Here is a 19459-nt window from a genome sequence, read left to right on the forward strand (position 1 = left end):
CACATCAAATCAATCACTTTTTCCAAAACTCTCTTTCAAAATAATTTTTCAAAACATCTTTTGAAAAAAAATCAAACCAAACAAATTTTCATACTTTTTATCTCAAAACATGTTTCTCAAATACAAACTAAACAAGCCCTCAGTCTTTCTCCGCCATCCCTGATGGCATCCATTTACCACTCCTTTTCTTCCATCTAAGCCCTCTTTCCCATTGCACTGCTGCAACACTCTATTTATTAATATTATTTTTAACCTTCTTTGCCACCACAACAACACCCTAACCTCTCTTGAAGTCCTAAGCCTCTGTCTGGCAATGTGGTTGGGGGCTAAAATAGCCACATGCGTTCAAAATTGACTAAAGTAGTCACTAGAAGACAAAACACCATCACTTGTCCAGAAACAACTTAACATTTGATGAATTTACCAAACTTCCCCAGAGCACTTCCTGTTTCACTTTCACAGAGGCACCAATTTGTACCACTAGTGAACAAAATAGCCACATCATTTTCCACGTCATCTGAAAATAAAATATAAAAAATCCTTTTCCAAAAAATAAAACAAATAAAAAAAAGGCATACAAATAAAATCAAAAATACTATTTTCCACGTCATTTATAATAGAAAACATGAAAAAGTGTTTTCCAAAAAAAAAAAAAAAATTAAACCAAAAAAAAAGACAATAAAATAAAACCAAAATTAGCATTTTCCACGTCATTTAAAATAAAAAACATGAAAAAGCGTTTTCCCAAAAAAATAACAAATCAAAAATAAAAAAAAGTCAATAAAATAAAATCAAAGTTAGCATTTTCCAAGTCATTTTAAAAAAACATTAAAAAATCCTTTTCCAAAAAAGAAAACAAAAAAAAAAAACCAAAATTATCATTTTTCAGGTCATTTGAAAAAAAAAAAAAAACATAATAAAGCCTTTTCCAACAAAAATAAATAAATAAAAAACAATAACAACAACAAAAAACACATTGAAATGAAACTGAAATAAACATTGTCAACGTCATTTAAAATTAAAAAACATGAAAAAACCTTTTTGAAAAAAAAAAAAATTTAAAAAAAAGTCAATAAAATGAAACCAAAATTAACAGTTTCCACGTCATTTCAAAAAAAAAATGAAAAAGCCTTTTCCAAAATAAAAAAAACAAATTAATAAATATATATATATATATATATCTAAAAGACAACAACATAACACCCAACGTCATGTTAAAACAAAACAAAACATAAAAAGGCTTTTTCCAAACCCAAAAAGAAAATAAAAGCAAATTGAAAACAATAAAAAAAAAAATGACAAAAACGTAAATGAAAAAAAAAGAATCACAAAAATACGCCTCGTCCAACCAAAAAATAAAATAAAATTAAAAACAGAAATTAACAGTTGCCACATAATTTTAAAATAAATAAAACGCATGAAAAACCATTTTTGAAAAATAAAAACAAATTAATGTATACAAATAAAAATGAAAAAAACATAAATAAAAAAAAATAATTAAAAAAATACGCCTCATCTAAAAAAATTAAAAATAAAAACACCAAAACATCAATTAGCATTTGCCACGTAATTTACAAATAAATAAAACACATGAAAACTCATTTCTAAAATATAAAAACAAATTGATGTATACCAATAAAAATAAATAGGACAAAAATGTAAATTAAAGAAAAAGAACACATAAATGTATACAAAAACAAAAATGACAAAAACATAAATTTAAAAAAAAAAAAAACATAAAAAAAAAGACGCCAATTCCAAACGGAAAAAGAAAAAAAAAATAATTCCGGTCCAATGTGATGCTGACGTGGAGGATGTTTGTGAATGAGTTGACATGTATGAAGTTACTTAAAGGGCAGTTTGGTCTTTTAACATGGAGACGCCTCACCAAAGAGTGCTGCTATTAGCACCTGCCAAAATTCTTTGGACTCCCCATTTTATAATTTTTTTAATTACAATTATACTCTAAAGTAAAATTATATTAAAAGACATTATTAAATGGAACACCTACCTATCAATAAGAACTAATACTCTATAATATTGGACCCCCACCCCCACATCCGACTCCAACTATACGTATTCTATGTTTGTAAATCCTAAACCTATTACTTTTCATAACCAACTAACATAAGCCCTAAATTTATTATTTTTCATAATCATCTTAAATCTTGAATGTGTCATCTTTATTACCATCATCAACACTATTGAACTTAAAAGTTTTGCTTCAAGTATAATGTATACTTCATCATCTTATAAGTTTATCTGTCTTGCATTAACATTCTCGGTCGTTTTCGGTCGTTCTTGTTTCATTCGAGCTGTTCGGTACTGGTTTGCTGACTGTTAGAATTATGTTTGGTAATACAGTACTGAATATAATCCTTTCGTTCAATACATAGGTTATGAACATTAATGCAGATAGTCAGTTATGTAATTTTCTTTGTTAAACTAACTTAGAGTGGAAAATAGTGAATTGGAATGGATTTAAGTTATGCATTTTGAATGGATTTAATTCATGTTATTTTAAGTTGTGAATTGGAATGGATTCAAGTTACACAGTGATGAACAAATTTTGTTCGGACATACAGTGTTGACAGGATCATTATTGTTTGACAAAACCGTTCTGAACAAAATAAATTTTTTCGGCTACACAATGGTGAACAAATTGTTTTGGGCTACATTTAGAATTCTGATGGCAATTCAGGCGATGATTCTGATGGCGATTTAGACGATGATTCTGTTTTACTTTATCTTGCAAACGGTTATACAAATCCTGTAGAAATTGAAGTATCTTCGATTGATTTCAATGATGACGAAGATACAAAAAGCAACGAAGAAGATGATGATGAGAGGATGAGAGGATGTGAGAGGTTACTGATTCGGTGATACGGAGAGCGTTCAGAGAAGATGAGCGTCGTCAGAATGCTCCGTTGACGGCCGAGACAGCGACGAGAGTGATGGAGGGTTGGAGTCCAAGAATTCTATACTAGACCAAAGCTCCAAACTCTGAAGATTGAGTGAGTCAGGGAAGGAGAGGGATGAAAAATTAGGTGGGTGTGCATTTCATTGTGAAAATATTATGAATATGGGTAGATTTGGTAATAAGTGGGGTGTTCAAAAAAATATTATTAAAATTTAGGGTGTAGGGTTGGGGTCCAAAGAAATGGAGGGTCCAAAGAATTTTAGTAGGTGCTAATAGCAGCACCCCTCACCAAAAAGTCAAAAAGTCAAAAAAATCAAAAAGTCTTTCCCAAATCAAATTTTTTAACCCCGAACTAAAATAACTAAAAAAATTAAAAAATCAAGAAGCCAATTCACTTGCCAAAGGGAAGCTTAAAATCTTCAATCTCCCTTAATCATCATGATCACTTTTTCTGTTTTGTGATCTATCGTATGGTGTGTAATTGAGATGGAAGAAGAGGGTTAGGGGTGGAAGATTGGGGGATAGGTTGGGAATGATGGGGTTGGTAGAAGTAAGGCTAGTGGAAGATGGGTTGTCAGCAGTTGTGGAGGAAAAATGAAGAGAGAAGAAAAATATAGAGGATGGAGAAGAAAGAGGTTGAGTGATAAAAGTTATAAAAAGAAATAAAAAAATTAAGTAATTAAAATTGATTCTCCAATTTTTTTTTTTTGTAATTAATAATTGTAGCAAAGTCCATTTATCTATAATTTTCCCATATGTTATTTATTTATTTATTTTTCAATCAAAAACAAATTTTAAGAAAATATCTTCCTTGATTTTTCGAATCAAGTGTTAACGACGCTACACGTGTTGAATAAATTTTTTGTCTTGTCCACTTTAAGTAAAAAAAAAAAGATGGTAATCTTTTCCCGTAATAACGGGCGTGGAGTATTGCTCCATGTTCAATGAACACCAAATAATCAGTATTGCAGAGGTTGTTGTGTGGTTAGTGGAGTTTTTTTTTTTTAAAAATTTTTTTATTGTGTTGATTTAAAATATTTATTTATTTTTAAAATATTAGATAGAATATATCAGATAAAATATATCTGTAAAAATTGAAGTGAATCAGATATTGATATTTTTTTTCATCAAGACATTTATATCTAAAAAATTTAACGATAAATTTAATTTTAAATATAAATCTAAATAAAAATATGATTTGATAAAAGTGATACTGATATTCAATCAATTTAAATTTTTATAGACATATTTTATTTTATATTTTTAAAAAGTAAATAGTTATTTTTACAGACATATTTTATTCTCTATTTTTTTTAAAAAATAAATAATTCAAAACACTGAAATAAGACTTCGAAAAAGAAAAAATACTATAAATTCTAAATAATCTACTCTCTCTGTCCCAAAATAATGATCCATTTTGAGGAATCTAACTTTTTTTTGATAGTACAATTATTGCATTTGAAAAAAAGTTGATTTTTCAAAATTACCCTTTTGATAGTATATTTTTTGGGAATATTAATGTCATAATTATACTTTTTGTATTGTTTATTAATTTAAAAGAAGGGCAAAATAAGAAATGTATATTATTTTTATACTTGATTTTTAAAGAGAGATTAATATTTTGAGACAATAAAAAATGAAATAAGGGACTACTATTTTAGGACGGAGAAAGTACTAAATTTTTTACTAACCTTCTCACACAAATCCATATATGCGTGAACACCACATTCATGCAAAAAATTTAAGCAATTATTTAAACTCCATAACTTAACTATTAAAAAAACTTACGCAACACGCGGAGCCTTTCAATCTTTAAAGAGTGGTGTTGCATGTATTAATTAAAGAAAAATACTATAAACCCCAAATGATTTATCAAATTTTCTATCAAACCTCTCATATTGGTGTCGGACCTGCACACATGTGGGATTGTGTGGATCTCACATCCATGTGAGAAGTTTGGTAAATTATTTAGGATATCTAACATAACTTATATTAACTAACGTATCAACACTAATTAGACTATTATTATTGACCCCACTCATTATATAAATTATAAATATAAAAAAATATTTTAATTATGTCACATTATCAATTAATATATTAATTAAGGACTTGAGGTCACTGTTGTGCGGCACAACAGTGATTGTTGTGTCTTATTTTGAGATTCATTATGGGCTTATTTTTATGATCTGAACCGTTCATTTTGTAAGATTTGTTGAGTACTTCAAGCCTATCAAAAATCATATTAATCGGATATCAATAACTATGTGATCGAATTGCATATTTTTATTCTATTTTTCAAAAGAAAAAACTTCTTGTTTATTTTTTTGATTATCAATCATATAGTTATTGATATCCGATTAATATGATTTTTGATAGGCATGAAGTACTTAACAAACCTTACAACATCAACGGTTCAAATTATAAAAATGAATCCATAATGTATTACAAAATGAGACACAACAGTCACTGCTGTGCCTTTAACACAACAGTGACCCGAATTCCATTAATTAATACGCTAATTAATACATTTACCATTAATAATCCCATCTCTCTCTCTCTAATATAAAGAAAATTCGCGGCAACAATTGATTCCCCATAGAGCTTCGAAATATCAGCATTTGAATTGAGAGAGAGAGAGAGAGAGAGAGAGAGAGAGAATGGGAGCAGTGAATATCTGGAACGCCATGGAAGTTGCGGAGGGAGTTCGAGAGAACGGAAGCTCAGGAATCCAATCATCTTCTCTCACCGTTGACCACTCTCTCTCTCTTCCCGAAATGTCACCTCGCATCATGTTTGTTTCACCTCTCTCTCTCTCTCTCTCTCTCTCTCTCTCTCTCTCTCTCTATATATATATATGTCTAGATCTATATCTATATCTATATGTTTTCATTTGGAAATGCTGAACTTAGTTTGTGAATTGAGTATGCGTAGCTTAGGGTTCTGTTCTGTTTTATTCCGTTGTTTTTCTTTCGATATTCTTATTCTGCAAACAGTGTTTGGCTGCGGAGAATCTGAGGAAAATGAAAATGGATTTGAGGTCTTGCATCATGTTGCTTAGTTCTAACTAAAACGAGAACATTATCATCGAGAAAATTGAACTTGTTATAAACAAATGATTGTAAATGACTTGGTTGATCTCTATCTGTTCTTGTTATTGAATTCTCTCGGAGACCAAGTCTTATGGAAAAATTTTTGGTATATAACTTATTACTTACCTACCAAAAAAAAAAGTCTTACGGAAAATACATATTTTTCGATTTAAAATTTATTTTCTTAGCTGCCAAACGATATACATGAGGTCCTATTTGACGTCATATTGTGTTTTGTTTGTTTATTGTTCGTTCTACAAAGTCGGTGGACCCCACCCCCTTCTTTGGCCTAATGTTTTTTGGTCGAATTCTTGTACACAGAGAGCTGTGCAAAGATCTCTTCGAGAAATGGTCGAAATTGGACAATTCTCACTTCTCTGTCGAGACTGTTTCCGGTGGCATCACAAATCTATGTGCGTATTTCTGTTGTGTTATATAAGTTTTGTCATTCATTTGGTTAGTCTGCGTTCAAATTTTTTCTTCTTTACATTAGGGCATCTCCAATCCTTACCCTTGACCCATATCAAATTTAAATGTGAGTAAAAATCCTCAAAATCTTTCGCCAATCCTTTTCTCAAACTCATACCAAAAGGAGTTTTACCCAAATCAAGGGAACCTTTTTTTGTTTTTTATATACACTCAAATTTTTACAGGCCATTTGTAGTGACATAGTAGCTTCTAAATTTACAATTGTGCCACTTACCAAACTTTTACTCAAATTTGAGTTTGGTTATTGGAGTACTTTGTATCAAATGAAGCTTTTACACAATTTTATTTTTTATTTTTTTTCAAATCTGAGTAACATTATGAGTAAGGGTTGAAGATGGCCTTATATAGAATAATAATGTCTTAAATTTTCTATGATAGAAAAATATAAAAAAACCTAACCTGTTAGATATAGCAACTTTCTTGCTGTTCTTAGCTAACCATTTGTATTGAAGTATAGTGTAAGGAAAAATTTATAATTCGTCCTTGCAGTATTGAAGGTATCAGTAAGGGAAGAAGATGGAAACCTAATAAACATAACAGTTAGATTGTATGGCCCCAATACCGAATATGTTATCGATCGGGAACGGGAATTGCAGGTGAGTTTCTAAGGATTCTTGTTTTTAGAATGCGGCTATGTACGGGTTATCCCTTTAATCACCTGCACTAATCATTCTCTTTGGGCTAACTTTGCTGAGCTGTGTTGCTTTACTATATCTTATTTTCTGTAATTGATGTTATTGTAAAAGATAGCTGCTTAATTCTAAGGCTAAGAGCACTTCGAAATTCCTAAGGTTACTTGCTTAATCCTACTTTGTTTGATTTTGGAACTGATTTAATATTTTACACCATTGATTTACTTTGATAAAGCCATATAGTTGTTTATTCTATTCCTAGATGTATGGGTTATTTTTTCCTGATTCTTTTCATTTCATGTAAATAAACATGGTTTGCACAAATAGTCACAATAATATGATGTTATTGTAAAAGATATATGGCACTTTAATGGTCAATGCACTTCAGGTAATAATTTTGTAGGCTTTAGTCAAGAAGAGTTCTCCTCACTGTTGCATTCAGCCTATAAAATTCTGTGATTGCTCGGAGAACAATGATTTGTTTGAAACTTGGATATGAATTTACTACTCTCTGGGTTATTGCTTGTTTGCCAAGTTAAAGTTGAAACTTTCTTAGTGACATTGTTAAATAGATGGCATCTTACTTCTATTTTACCCAACATTCCACCCCAAACTCCATTGACTCACTCTTCCCCAAAGTAGGATAGGCTACTTAAGCTGTCAATTGTTTGCTCCTCTTTGTAATTATTTACCTCATATTGTATTTAGGCCATTGGATACCTGTCAGCTGCAGGATTTGGTGCCAAATTGCTTGGAGTTTTTGGAAATGGCATGGTGCAATCATTTATATATGCACGCACACTAACTCCACCTGGTAAGTTTTTATAAAGATCATTCTGACTGAGATGCGTGTGGGATTTATCATATAGTAAATTGGATATTATTTATGTAGAACTATATACGACCTTTGAAGATCTCAAGTAGAATTGGAAAAAACTTGGCCAAAAAATGAAAGAAATCACCGTCATTTATTTTTCAATTTATTTATTTATTTATATATTTATTTTGTGTATGTGTGGATAAGTGATGGCATATAGAAATCAATGATACTTAGATGAGTGAGAACTCCATTAACTAATAACAAACAAGGCATTATGCATTTGGTGCTTTGGGGCCTTTTAATTTCGTAAAATGAGAATCCATGTTTCTTGCTTTAGAAAGTGCATTTTTTATGTTTGATGCAGATGCGAGTGTTGAAATTGTATGAATATGTTTGTCTTGATTTAATAGGTCCATAATTTGATGGGGTTTATTGCTAGTACTTTGGGTTTATCTCTTCCGTTGGTGCACAATTTAAGAATCCCTATTCCTAGACCCTTAACTTGAAAAGTTTTGTGGCCAGCCCAAGCACAAGATATAAAGGTTTCCTTGTGCTTCTAGATTTGGTGTTCTTTTTTGTATGTGAAGAATTTATATTGAAACATATGCGCAGATCAACCATTCATGAATTCTTAGTAAATTAATAACTTAATTTCCGCTGAAAAATGTGCTCTTTGTGATTGGATCCTACCGAAGTTACACTGTAAAAGCTTTATGGTTCAAGTTTGGGCTTGTCCAAATATAACACACAAATGATTCTTAAAGTTCTAGAGAGCAGGAGCACCTTTTGGAGCCTCCATGATTCTTAAAGTTCTAGCTTTTTAGCTAACTCCCAAAGGAAGTTAGTTGAAAGTTGAAGTCAACAACGGTAGATTTGAAGTTTCCTATATATTGTTGTAATTTTTACTGCGTAATTTCCAGCTCTTAAAGATGAAACACTGTTTAAGTAACAAGTAAGTATGTAGTGCACATGAATCAATCTAATCTTTTCTAGTCATGCTGAAATATAAATAAGCTTTAAAAGAAGAGTTCACACATAAACTGAAGGATTGGTCTTTCCAGTTAGGTCAAAAAATGTTTTTTCGGTCATGATGAGTAGTGGCATTTGAACTTAGTCCTTGTTTAATAAAGAGCATCGGTCCAATCCTGTAAGAGTGGGTGAAAATTTCCTTTTTTTATTTTTTATTCTTTTATTTTTTCCTTTTATGTCTGACGAGTTTACTGGTTGTCACCAAATATTCCTTCAACTTGCCCTTTTATGGTTATAGACAAGACAGACCCTCGAATCCAAAATAAAACACCAAGTTGATATGCTACAACAAATTGTTCTCTTGATCTCTCCTTCGTCTAAAACTTCTTGGGTCATTGACAAATGACAAATGTCCTTGGAGGTGTTGCCTTTTTTTGCAACTGGGGGTTGAATTGGAAACTCAACAAATCTTTCTATTGAAATGACATGAATTCCAAAGATTTTTGATGACCAACAAGCTTGGGCTGACAGATCTTGCTTTATTGACAGACATGAGAAAGCCAAAGCTGGCCGCTGAAATTGCAAAGCAGCTTCGTAGATTCCATCAGGTGGAAATTCCAGGCTTCAGAGAACCTCAACTATGGAATGAAGTTTTTAAGTTCTTTAAGAAAGGTCCTTTACTGATTAATGATTATCTTCCTCTACTTAGTGATGGTTATTCATAGTATTATTTCTTATTTGATTAAAAATTGTCTCTAAATTTGGCAGTTGGAGAATATCTTTTTATTCAACATGTTGTGTTTCTCATGTTCGAGTATCCTTTTATTTAAAACACTCTAATCCTATTCTTGCAGCATCCACTCTAAAATTTGATGATAGCAATAAGCAGAGGAAGTATGAGACAATTTCATTTGAAGAAGTTGAAGCTGAGGTTGTTAAGCTCAAGGTATTCACTCTTCTCATGACTTGCTTGTAATTGGCGTAATACTATCTGTTGTCTTTCTTTTCTAATTTAGGGATAGGAATATGAATCTCTCTCCTGATATGCTGTTTCAGGATTTTAGCTACGGTTCATTGTGTGAAATATTTTTTTATGTTCCTTTCTGTCACATTATAGAAATTTGACTTCGAATTTTTGATGCATCTGTTTAACTTGGTGGGAGGATTTTGTTTACTCGTCTTTAGATATGTTATGTGTGGTTTAGTGATAGAAGGTCCAAGGTGCAGGAAACTAGACCAACAGAAGATAAAATAAACAAAATTAAATATTGCTTAGAAGTAGATGCGCATTCACTCAAATGATGTATCAATAGATATTGAGCTTAAGAAGTTGCCAATTGGTGATTTAAGTAATTGGAGCAAAACACACCATATGTGCCAAACCTTGAATTAGATTACTTGGCTTCATTTCCCCCTTTTTTTCTTTTCCTGAGGCTGATACATTTTTTTGGCTCTAAAATATTTTGTAGTTGACATTTTTATTGTGAAGGGTCATTTCAGTCAACGTTTTAGTTTCTCCTGAAAACTTGCATCTTGAAACAACATGGAAAAGAGTTCTCAAATCACTCTGGTGTTAGGATGAAGACAATTTTCCTTTCTTTTTTGGCTAGCTTCAGAAGTTCTTTTTTGGTTTGCAATAATCATATGCTGATTTTATGTTGAGTGCTCTTGAGTGTTGAGGAGCTATAGATTGATTTATGGAGAAATATCTTGTGCTTATGAACAGGAATTGACAAGCCGTCTTGCTGCTCCTGTGGTATTTGCGCATAATGACTTACTTTCTGGAAATCTGATGCTCAATGATGAAGAGGGTATCTTCAACCATATCTTACGTCTGTATTTTTTCCCTCTCTTTTTGTGTTCCATTTTAACAATTTCTGTTTCTCTTTTCTCTCTTTATCTTTAAAAAACATAAGAACTAACCCCAAGTTCTCCATGATATGAAAATACTCCCCGTCCTTTTTTTGTGTGACATATTGACCATCCATATATTTCAAGGAAAGTTCTGTTGCATAAGAGGTTTACAAAAGTGCCATTTGACCCTTTTGAATAATTTTTTTGGGATCAGAATTCTTTTTTGCCAGAAATGGCGTGTAGAAAGGCCAAAGTTTTGTTATTCACCATCAATTGGCCAAAGTTTTGTTGTTCACCATCGATTCCTTATAGTTAGCTATGATCATTTGTCTCCCTTTTTAGTGATCCTTACCTTTGTTGGTTGACATCCAGAGAAACTCTACTTCATTGATTTTGAATACGGATCGTACAATTATAGAGGTTTTGACATTGGAAATCACTTCAATGAATATGCGGGCTATGATTGTGACTACAGCTTGTATGGGATCTTCCTTGCTCTTTTCTCATTTTCTTTTATGACGGTGATATACATAGATGAGGTATTGATTCTTGAACTTGGTGTTTATGTAGATATCCGAGTAAAGTTGAGCAGTTTCATTTCTTCAGGCACTATCTAGAACCTGAAAAACCACTAGAGGTACATTAAGTTTGCAAACTTGTTAAACTTACAGCAATTTTGCATTACTTGTGCATCTTTCATGAGGTTCTGAATTGGTAAAAGTAAATTTTGCCCAAAGTGCAAGAAGTTCTTTAAAATTGTGTTTGATGTGCATTTGAATAATTGAAAACTAAAATTGTTGCTTGTCAATAAACAACATATCTGGCAATAAAAAAGGACCCAAACTCATTTTTTATTTCTCGAAGTTTTTGTTGGGTTGCATTAGTTTGTTTAAAGTCAAGCTTTTAAGCAGGGTTGATTTAGGTAGCTTGAAAATTTAAATGAGATCTATGGCGTAAAATCACTTGACATGCGGAGGACATAGATCCCATTCAATAGCAGCTCGAGAATTTTTTAGATCCAAGGCTAAATATGAAAACAAGGTCTTATCTTATTTTGTCTTTGAAAATCTGGGGTCTCCAACCATAATTTTTTTTTATTATAAAATATTCTTCGTGGCATTAGGCGACTGACTAAGTTGCTTAATGGTTGAGCCATCTCTGATCCCATTGGTGGGACCTCTGGATGGTTAGTGCTAAAATAATGTACACCTTGCATAATGATAATGCTGTTCTGTATTTAGGTTCTTTTGCCTGAAAATATCACACATGCAACACAGTCCTTTCCTTTGTTTCATCTAGTTTACTTAGATTTTTCCCTGTGGCTTTCGTTGGCCTCGTATATGGTTGTGCATCAATAATCTTTGTTGAAAAGGTTGAAAATGAATCGAAAAAGAATAAACAATCAGTTAACGTTGATGCTTGGACCATATTGCTTCATTGAAAAGACTGCACATTATATGCTTATAATTTGAAAAGCCGTGCAATAATACAAGTAAGCTGTTCTTAACAACAGGTATCTGACAAAGATCTCCAAGCTCTCTATGTTGAGACAAACACTTACATGTTAGCTTCACACTTATATTGGGCTCTGTGGGCCCTAATCCAGGTACTTTTGTTCTGCAAGGTTTGCATTCAGGTCTCCACAATGAACCCATATATCATCTAAGTCAGAATATTTGCTCACTGTTGGCAGGCGAAGATGTCTCCGATTGATTTTGATTATCTTGGTTACTTCTTCCTGCGATACAATGAATACAAAAAGCAGAAGGAGAACTGCTTCTTGCTGGCACAATCTTACCTCGCAAGACCCGGGAGTGAGTGAGCTTTCTCATTCTATGCATTACCGGTATGCCTTTGTATTCTGTGAAATTAAATGAAGAGACGTGCGAGTCCTCCCTCGACTTGTACAATATTCTTTGGTAGCCAGTTAGGAGAAAGAAAGTGGATATATAGATTTGAAGAAATAAATAGTGAATCTAGTGTTTTGATATTGCATTTGAGATTTGTTGTAGCTCTGAAGCTTTGTATGTGGTTTAATAGCAATTTTTGATACTTTTGTTTCCTTTGTTTGGTGGAAACAAGTTTGGATAAATTAATAAAATGAAATTCTGTTGTAATTTTGAAACTTGCATTTGTTCAACAGTAACTTTTTTTTCCCTCATTGCTTAAAATCATGTCCTCCTTGCATAATTCTGAATATAATTCTTTTATAATATTTAAATTGTCCATCTAAATACATTAAATTGAAGAAAAAAAAAAAGACGAGAAAAAAGGCAAGTGTTCTATCTTCTTTACTTTCTTTCTTGTTCATTCAAACAAAATGGCAAAAAACTACAATATTATTATTGTTATTATTATAATTTTTTACACCTAGGTGACAGATTATTATCTTTTCTTTTATTTTTTGCCCAATTAATCAAGGGGCCTGTAAATTCTATATTCATATTCCTTTTTCTTTTGGACAAAAGATAATAACTTCATTCATAGAAAAAAGAAAACTATCAGAGTTTCAAAGTACAAAAGATTCCAAACAAAGAAAAAAATATTGCTAATGGACAAATAAGAGCTCAACAAAGGACACGAGAATCAGATCCAACAATAGCAACAACTGCCAAAAAAAAAACAAAAAACGAGAAAACAAATGAAACTGGATCTCTCTATCAACCAGCAATCTTCATAAAACTGCATCACCAGAAGACACGAAGAGCAATCATCGCAAAATGAGATCCATGAAGAGATAAAGACTCGATTGTTGAAATTAAGCTTTATCAATCATGCAAACCCTGAGAAAAATTGCATCATTAGCTTATATGTCTATGTTTGCTTTGCTTAGTCAGTAGTCGTTTGACATCCAGTTAAAAAAATCACATTTTTTTGGACATTCTTTTGAAAAAATTTGTGTCAATTTTTGTTTTTACTTTTTAGTCCGCCTAGGATTGAAGAACTTAAAAAGTAAAAAAATAAGAAAATCCAAGAAAAAAGACAACGTTCTTTATTTGTCTTTATGTACTTTTTTTTCATTTTTTATCATATTGATTTTTTAACCCTAATAATAATTGAAGGCTCAAATCTTATTTGTTGCCGAAAAGTAAGGAAAAAAAAAAAAAAAAAAAAACAGGATCTTTTATCCTCATCTTTGTACCAAACCACCAGCTTCCACACAATGAGCTTCTCTGACTCTTGTTAGATAGAGAGATGATTTGAGACATGAAAAGAAAGAGAGAAAAGGAAGTTGATATTAATGGTTTTAAGTACTTGAAAGTATGCCTCTGATAAAAACTGATATATATATATATATATAGTCATTCAACTGTGACCTCATGACACCAATGGTGAAGACTGAAGCGGACTCCATATCATTTTCTCCACTCTCCCTAAACTAGGGCAAAACTTAAGTTTCTTCTTCATATGATATGATTTATCAACCAACTAACCTGATCATGCAGTTGCAAAACTGTACAACTCGACGAGAGAAGATTTCGTAAATCGGTCCAAATATGTTCTTCAATTGGTGGTTTGTCTGTCAGCTTGTCAAGTCTTCAACTGTCAATTTCTATGCATACCACTTTCCTTCGAATCATGAGAGCTATAAAGACAATCGAGGAGTTCTCTGATCCTAAGCCATAATTTACAATCCTCAAGCTTGAAGAACCTGACAGTGTACAATGTGGCTCTTGAGTCGGTTCCTCCCAGCAAGACTCGACAAGAAATTTGTCACCAACGTCTTCAACTGCCCTTTTCCACCGATCATTTCCCATTGATGTTCATCGGATTTTGAAACGTCTACCAGAGAAATACTCATATTGTTTCGGATAATGCAGAGCTTCCTGTTGAGTGGGACAAGCGCTGCCGCCTCCAACGCCTTGGAATTCCCCAAATGCATCTTACTATCGATGTGTTTGCTCCAAGCGTCCGTCTTTTCATCAAAAATTCTAATTTTGCAACCATCTTTACAGTCTAACGCGTAGAGCTTCCCGTTTAGGGAAGTACACGGGTTCCTCCACCCTGTCACCATTCCATCATAAACCGGGCACCAACTATCCGTTTCAGGTTCGTAGACCTCGCTCAGTACCTGTCTGTGGGACCCGAGCCCTTTCAAGAACCACTTGCCCTCGTAAACAACTCCAATAAATGGTACCATTGCTGTGCTCATATCCGAAATGAAGGCCCATCGATTCTTGTTTGGATCGTAAACTTCAGCAGATCTCAAGGACCGGTGCACCCCCTCATTCTCGCCACCAGCTACGTACAAACAGTTGTTCATGACACACGAGCCAAAGAAATGACGCCTCCGAAGCATATCCGGAGCACGATGCCATTTATTAGTACGTGCGCTATAGAAAATTACCCGTCTCATCGAACCCTTGATTGGGTCTTTGCCGCCGAATAAATAAAGGTGACAACTGCTTAAAACGGCACATCCAAACCCTAGGACCTCGGAATATTCTTTTGGGACAGGAGGGAGAGGCTGCCAAAGCTGGTATATGGGGTCGAAGGCATGCCATGAGATTTTTCCGTCTCGTTCTCTCTTCATGACATAGATCCATTCTTCTACTATTCCAAGGCTCTTTCGAAGTGAGTAGAAGAAGTTACCGGCCAAAAGGCGATTCCATCTTTTGCAGACTAAGCGGAGTTTATTGTGCTCAACTCGTGGCACTCGGATTAAACAAGCTATGGCGAGATCATCGGGGAGTCCCGGGAGCAGAGGGGATTGATTCCTGTTTCTGTCGCCCCGTGCTGGCTTCTGCCTGGTAGGATGAATGGATGGCTTAATGTTGGGCTGAAGACATAGCTTTGTACCAGGAACATATTTCTTTGCTCCAGCAACAGTTTTGAAACCTACATCTACTCTACAGAAACATGCTGTTGTATCAACCTGCAAATATACAAGAAGCCATTGCTGTCAAATCATGAATCGTTTTGCTACATAATGAGTCATGAATCGTAAAATCCATTTTATTTAGCATAATATATAATTTTGTATATGTATATACATGTAGTGTTTAAAATAAAATAAATATATAACTAAATTGTATATATGTAAATATAAAATCATGTATATTAATATATTCAATTGATTTCTTTTTCTTTTTCTTTTTCCTTTTTTTTTTCGCTGTTTTGGGGGGGGGGGGGGGGGGTGATAAAACCAGATTGTTTCACGTATTATACAAATAGAACTTAATCAAAAACAATAGTGAATCACAATTGAATGGTAAGATTCACTCAATTTAATATTCAACAACATAAATCAAATCATTTTGGTTAAAACTCGTATGAAATCTTAAATCATTTAAACCAGAATCTCGGAAAGAGGAAGGGTATCACAATCATCACATATCAGAAACTCAAACCTCAAAGGGACTTGCATTAATATATCATCATTTAACCCTTTTTTTAGGATAAGCAATGGCAAACCAATGTCATATTACATCACATGCAAACAAGAAAACCATAAGGAAACAGAGACAAAGTGATATCTCCAAGTTGACAAAATGGAGAAGAAGAATCTGGACCAAAACAAAGAAGACCCCCATTTGCCATGCTTTAGATGCACGTTCACCTTCAACAACTCTAGTATTTGATAAAGCCAAGTTTTAGAAGAGCATTTAGCAAAGGCACAAGAGATTTATGAGTGAGGAAGAAGATAGAAGAAAATGAAATCATGTCAAGGTGACTCATATTATAATCAAGATAGAGATCCTTGTCTGAGAATTCAAAAAAACCACGATTCTTATATTCTTTGTCATCATTTTACAAATGATATTGCAAAATCCACAACCTTGTATCCACAGACTCCTCTCCCACATGGGTGGGGGGCACCACCTCGTGCAAGGGGCTGTAGATACAACCATAATAGCTGTGGATGCATCCATATCCTTTTACTAATCAATTTATATTATGTTCTTCTCCCATAACTTTATTTATTTACTTATTTTATTATTGTTAATTTTTTCAAGACCATTTTAAAGAATGAACTAGTGCCTCAAAGTAAATATGAAAATAAAATAGAACAATAATTTGATTATACTTCAGAGTTGTAAGCAACTTATTAATCATAATCTGAGCATCAGTAAATGGAGAGGGAGTTAGGGATTCCAAGAAAAAAAGTTGATAGCCTCAATTATGAATCACATATACTTCTAAATGGGATCCGTATCCGTATTGGATACCGATACTCCTTTGCATACTGGCTGGTACATATCTAATACTTCCTAAACGTATACTTGATGTTAATTTTGAGAAGTATCAAATATTTTTTGGACACTCTAGGTCACGTATTCAAATTATTATGAAATTGAAATTATAATAATTTTTACACATTAATATAGTATAATTTTGAATATAAGAGTAATTTTCAATAATTTTTGTTTCTTATTGAAGAAGAAAATAGTGAAGACTAAAGTAGAAATCTACTTTTTTTTAATAAATATTTTATCAAATTAATGTATCCAATGAAAAAAAAGTAAACTAACTATTGGCTCTTAAACTAATATCTAATTCCGAATGGTTTCTCACTATTCTTTGAGCTCATGTATAATATAATATTGAAAATTATTTATTTTTCAACTTATTCTTGCCGTACTCATAGCCTAGTTTTTTTAGATTTTTTTCAAATCATCATATCCATATTTCATATCCACATTCAAGCTTCTTAGACTCTATTTGTATAGTTGAAAAATGGACAAAGAAAACATGATGGATATTCACAAGAAAAAGAACTTGGAAGCAAAATTGAGGAGGTCACCAAGAATCTTATAGTGTCATTTGTCTAAATGAAGTATAGACAATGAAAATCATATGAATGTTCTACCAGAGTATGATCTATGTTCATGTAGAATTGTTCTTAAACCAAAGATGCCAAGCTAAATTGATTCCAGGTTTATGCAGGATAGTGACTGAAACCGAACTTAATTCATTTAGTTTTGTTGGACAACATTGTAGCCAGGAAATCTCAGATTAGTTTATTCCAATAATAAGGTCATTCCCTATCCAAGGTCCAAAACATTGATAATTCAAAAACAGAATTACTTTAAGGCAGTCTCAATGGGCAGCTTATCCCACGTGCGGAGAGGCTGTTTCTGTGGTTTGAAACCATGACGTCCATGTCAAAAATAGAAGTACTTACAAAAAGAAAAAGAAAAACCACTCAAACATATGAAATAAACATTCCCAACATGCTAAAAGTATAACATAAAAACCTAGCATACATTACTTAAACAAATATAGGATTGAACAAAGCAACAAGGCAAAATGAAATTTACCAAAGGTGGCTGAATCATCCTGTCCATGTCTTAAAACATCCAACTTCAAAAACACCTCAAATGTCAAATACCTATCTCTCAATAATCATCCTACAAGAAAAAATCATATATGTAAGAAATGCACAAGTCATCACAAAACCAACTGTTATAATCACTTCACATTGAAAATTCACCTTGAATATTAAAAACCAAGCATACAAGCTGAAATTGAATCCTGCATTGAGTTTCTGGAAGAGTATAATATCACAATTCTCAGATTGGAAAACCAAAGAACCAATCGATTACCTGATACCCACAACCTCTTCAGATTTGAAAACCCACCTCGGGTAATCCAAATCCTATCTAAAAAATAACTTAAAACAATCCAAAACCCAACAATTCACCAAGAAAATGAGAAGTCCTAATTCAAGAATCAAAGGTTAAGCCTACTTCAGATGCAGAAAACTAGAAGACTATACGGTCAACAGAAGCTGATCAAAACAAAAACTCAACACTACTCAATCTTCAAAACCCATGTCTAAAAATCAAAACCCAGAAAGCAAAAACCTCAAAAAATACCAATTTCATGAATTCAGAGAGAGAGAGAGACAGAGAGAGAGAGACAGACATAGAACTCAATTCTTTATCCTCCCAAGAACCCTAGTACACAAATGTGAAACATCAAGAAAATGGGGAAAGAAAAAGCAATGAAGAGATAGACTCCCCCTTCTCTCACCATTGAAATCTTGGGTGGAAAATAGGGCCCATGACCCCAACGGCACAACCTACCAAGCCACAAGAAACTGTTTGAGAAGACAGCAGGCAGAGAGAGAGAGAGAGAGAGGTGGAAAAAAGCAAACCTAAACCATTAATGGAAGAGAGAATGAGAAAGAGGTGAGGTATATGATGATGACATTTGGCCGGTGGACTTAACCGAAGAAATCAAAGAACAAGTCCACAAAACTGGTTTGGAAGTTAGCTCTTTGTTGCAGTCCTGGTATAGAGAAAGATAACAATTTTTTTTTTTAATTTTTTAAATTTTTTTACAGGAAGAGATGCACCCCTTAATTAGGGTGGTTTGTTTGTGAGACGCTAAATAAGTATATTTTTTATCTTTTTATAAAAAGATGTATAAAAGAATAAAAAGATGATGTGATGAACAAAAAGATAAAAAGATGAATTATTTTGTATATGACAAACTTAACCGAGCTATTTTGAAAATTTGCTAAAAGTCAAAGTTTTAGTCTACTTTGCTTAAATTATTATTTTTTATTATTTTATATATATATATATATATTTAAAAAATCAGCTTTGAACTTATTTTTTCAAACAAGCCTTAATAAAAAAAAGTGATTGGGAGTGCCTGCTGTGCCCCTGTGCTGCCCTATCGGTTTATTTCAGGATCCGTTTTAATAATTTGAACCGTTTATATTTTAAAATAT

At 32.7% G+C, this 19459-nt stretch overlaps 2 protein-coding genes across 6 annotated transcripts; one reads left to right on the top strand and one right to left on the bottom strand.

Annotated features, from left to right (window-relative positions):
• Nucleotides 1–5461: 5461 nt before the first annotated feature.
• LOC114278929 (putative ethanolamine kinase) lies at nt 5462–12901 on the top strand. Of its 2 annotated transcripts, none has more exons than XM_028221084.2 (11): nt 5462–5714; nt 6334–6425; nt 6991–7097; nt 7842–7947; nt 9472–9594; nt 9777–9868; nt 10649–10754; nt 11149–11254; nt 11347–11413; nt 12290–12382; nt 12470–12901. In XM_028221084.2, exons 1-11 carry the CDS (start codon nt 5581–5583, stop codon nt 12596–12598), a joined length of 1155 nt encoding a protein of 384 aa, XP_028076885.2. In that variant the 5' UTR covers nt 5462–5580; the 3' UTR covers nt 12599–12901. The 2 variants fall into 2 exon arrangements, with proteins under 2 accessions (XP_028076885.2, XP_028076887.2); XM_028221086.2 differs by having other exon boundaries at nt 10649–10733.
• Nucleotides 12902–13225: 324 nt separating this feature from the next.
• On the bottom strand, nt 13226–19058 carry LOC114278928 (F-box/kelch-repeat protein At1g55270). Of its 4 annotated transcripts, none has more exons than XR_003635111.2 (4): nt 18212–19058; nt 18039–18128; nt 14211–15652; nt 13226–13458 (listed from the first exon to the last, which is right to left on the bottom strand). XR_003635111.2 is itself a non-coding variant. In XM_028221082.2 (3 exons), the coding sequence occupies exons 2-3, from the start codon at nt 18063–18065 to the stop codon at nt 14414–14416; spliced, it is 1266 nt and encodes a 421-aa protein (XP_028076883.1). In that variant the 5' UTR covers nt 18066–18128; nt 18212–19058; the 3' UTR covers nt 14047–14413. The 4 variants fall into 4 exon arrangements, 1 of the variants encoding a protein (XP_028076883.1); XR_003635110.2 differs by having other exon boundaries at nt 13226–13559; XR_003635112.2 differs by having other exon boundaries at nt 13226–13559; nt 18754–18987.
• Nucleotides 19059–19459: the final 401 nt, after the last annotated feature.

The sequence above is a fragment of the Camellia sinensis genome, chromosome 5 (genome assembly GCF_055761805.1).
Source record: "Camellia sinensis isolate YWXY chromosome 5, ASM5576180v1, whole genome shotgun sequence".
NCBI lineage: Eukaryota > Viridiplantae > Streptophyta > Magnoliopsida > Ericales > Theaceae > Camellia > Camellia sinensis.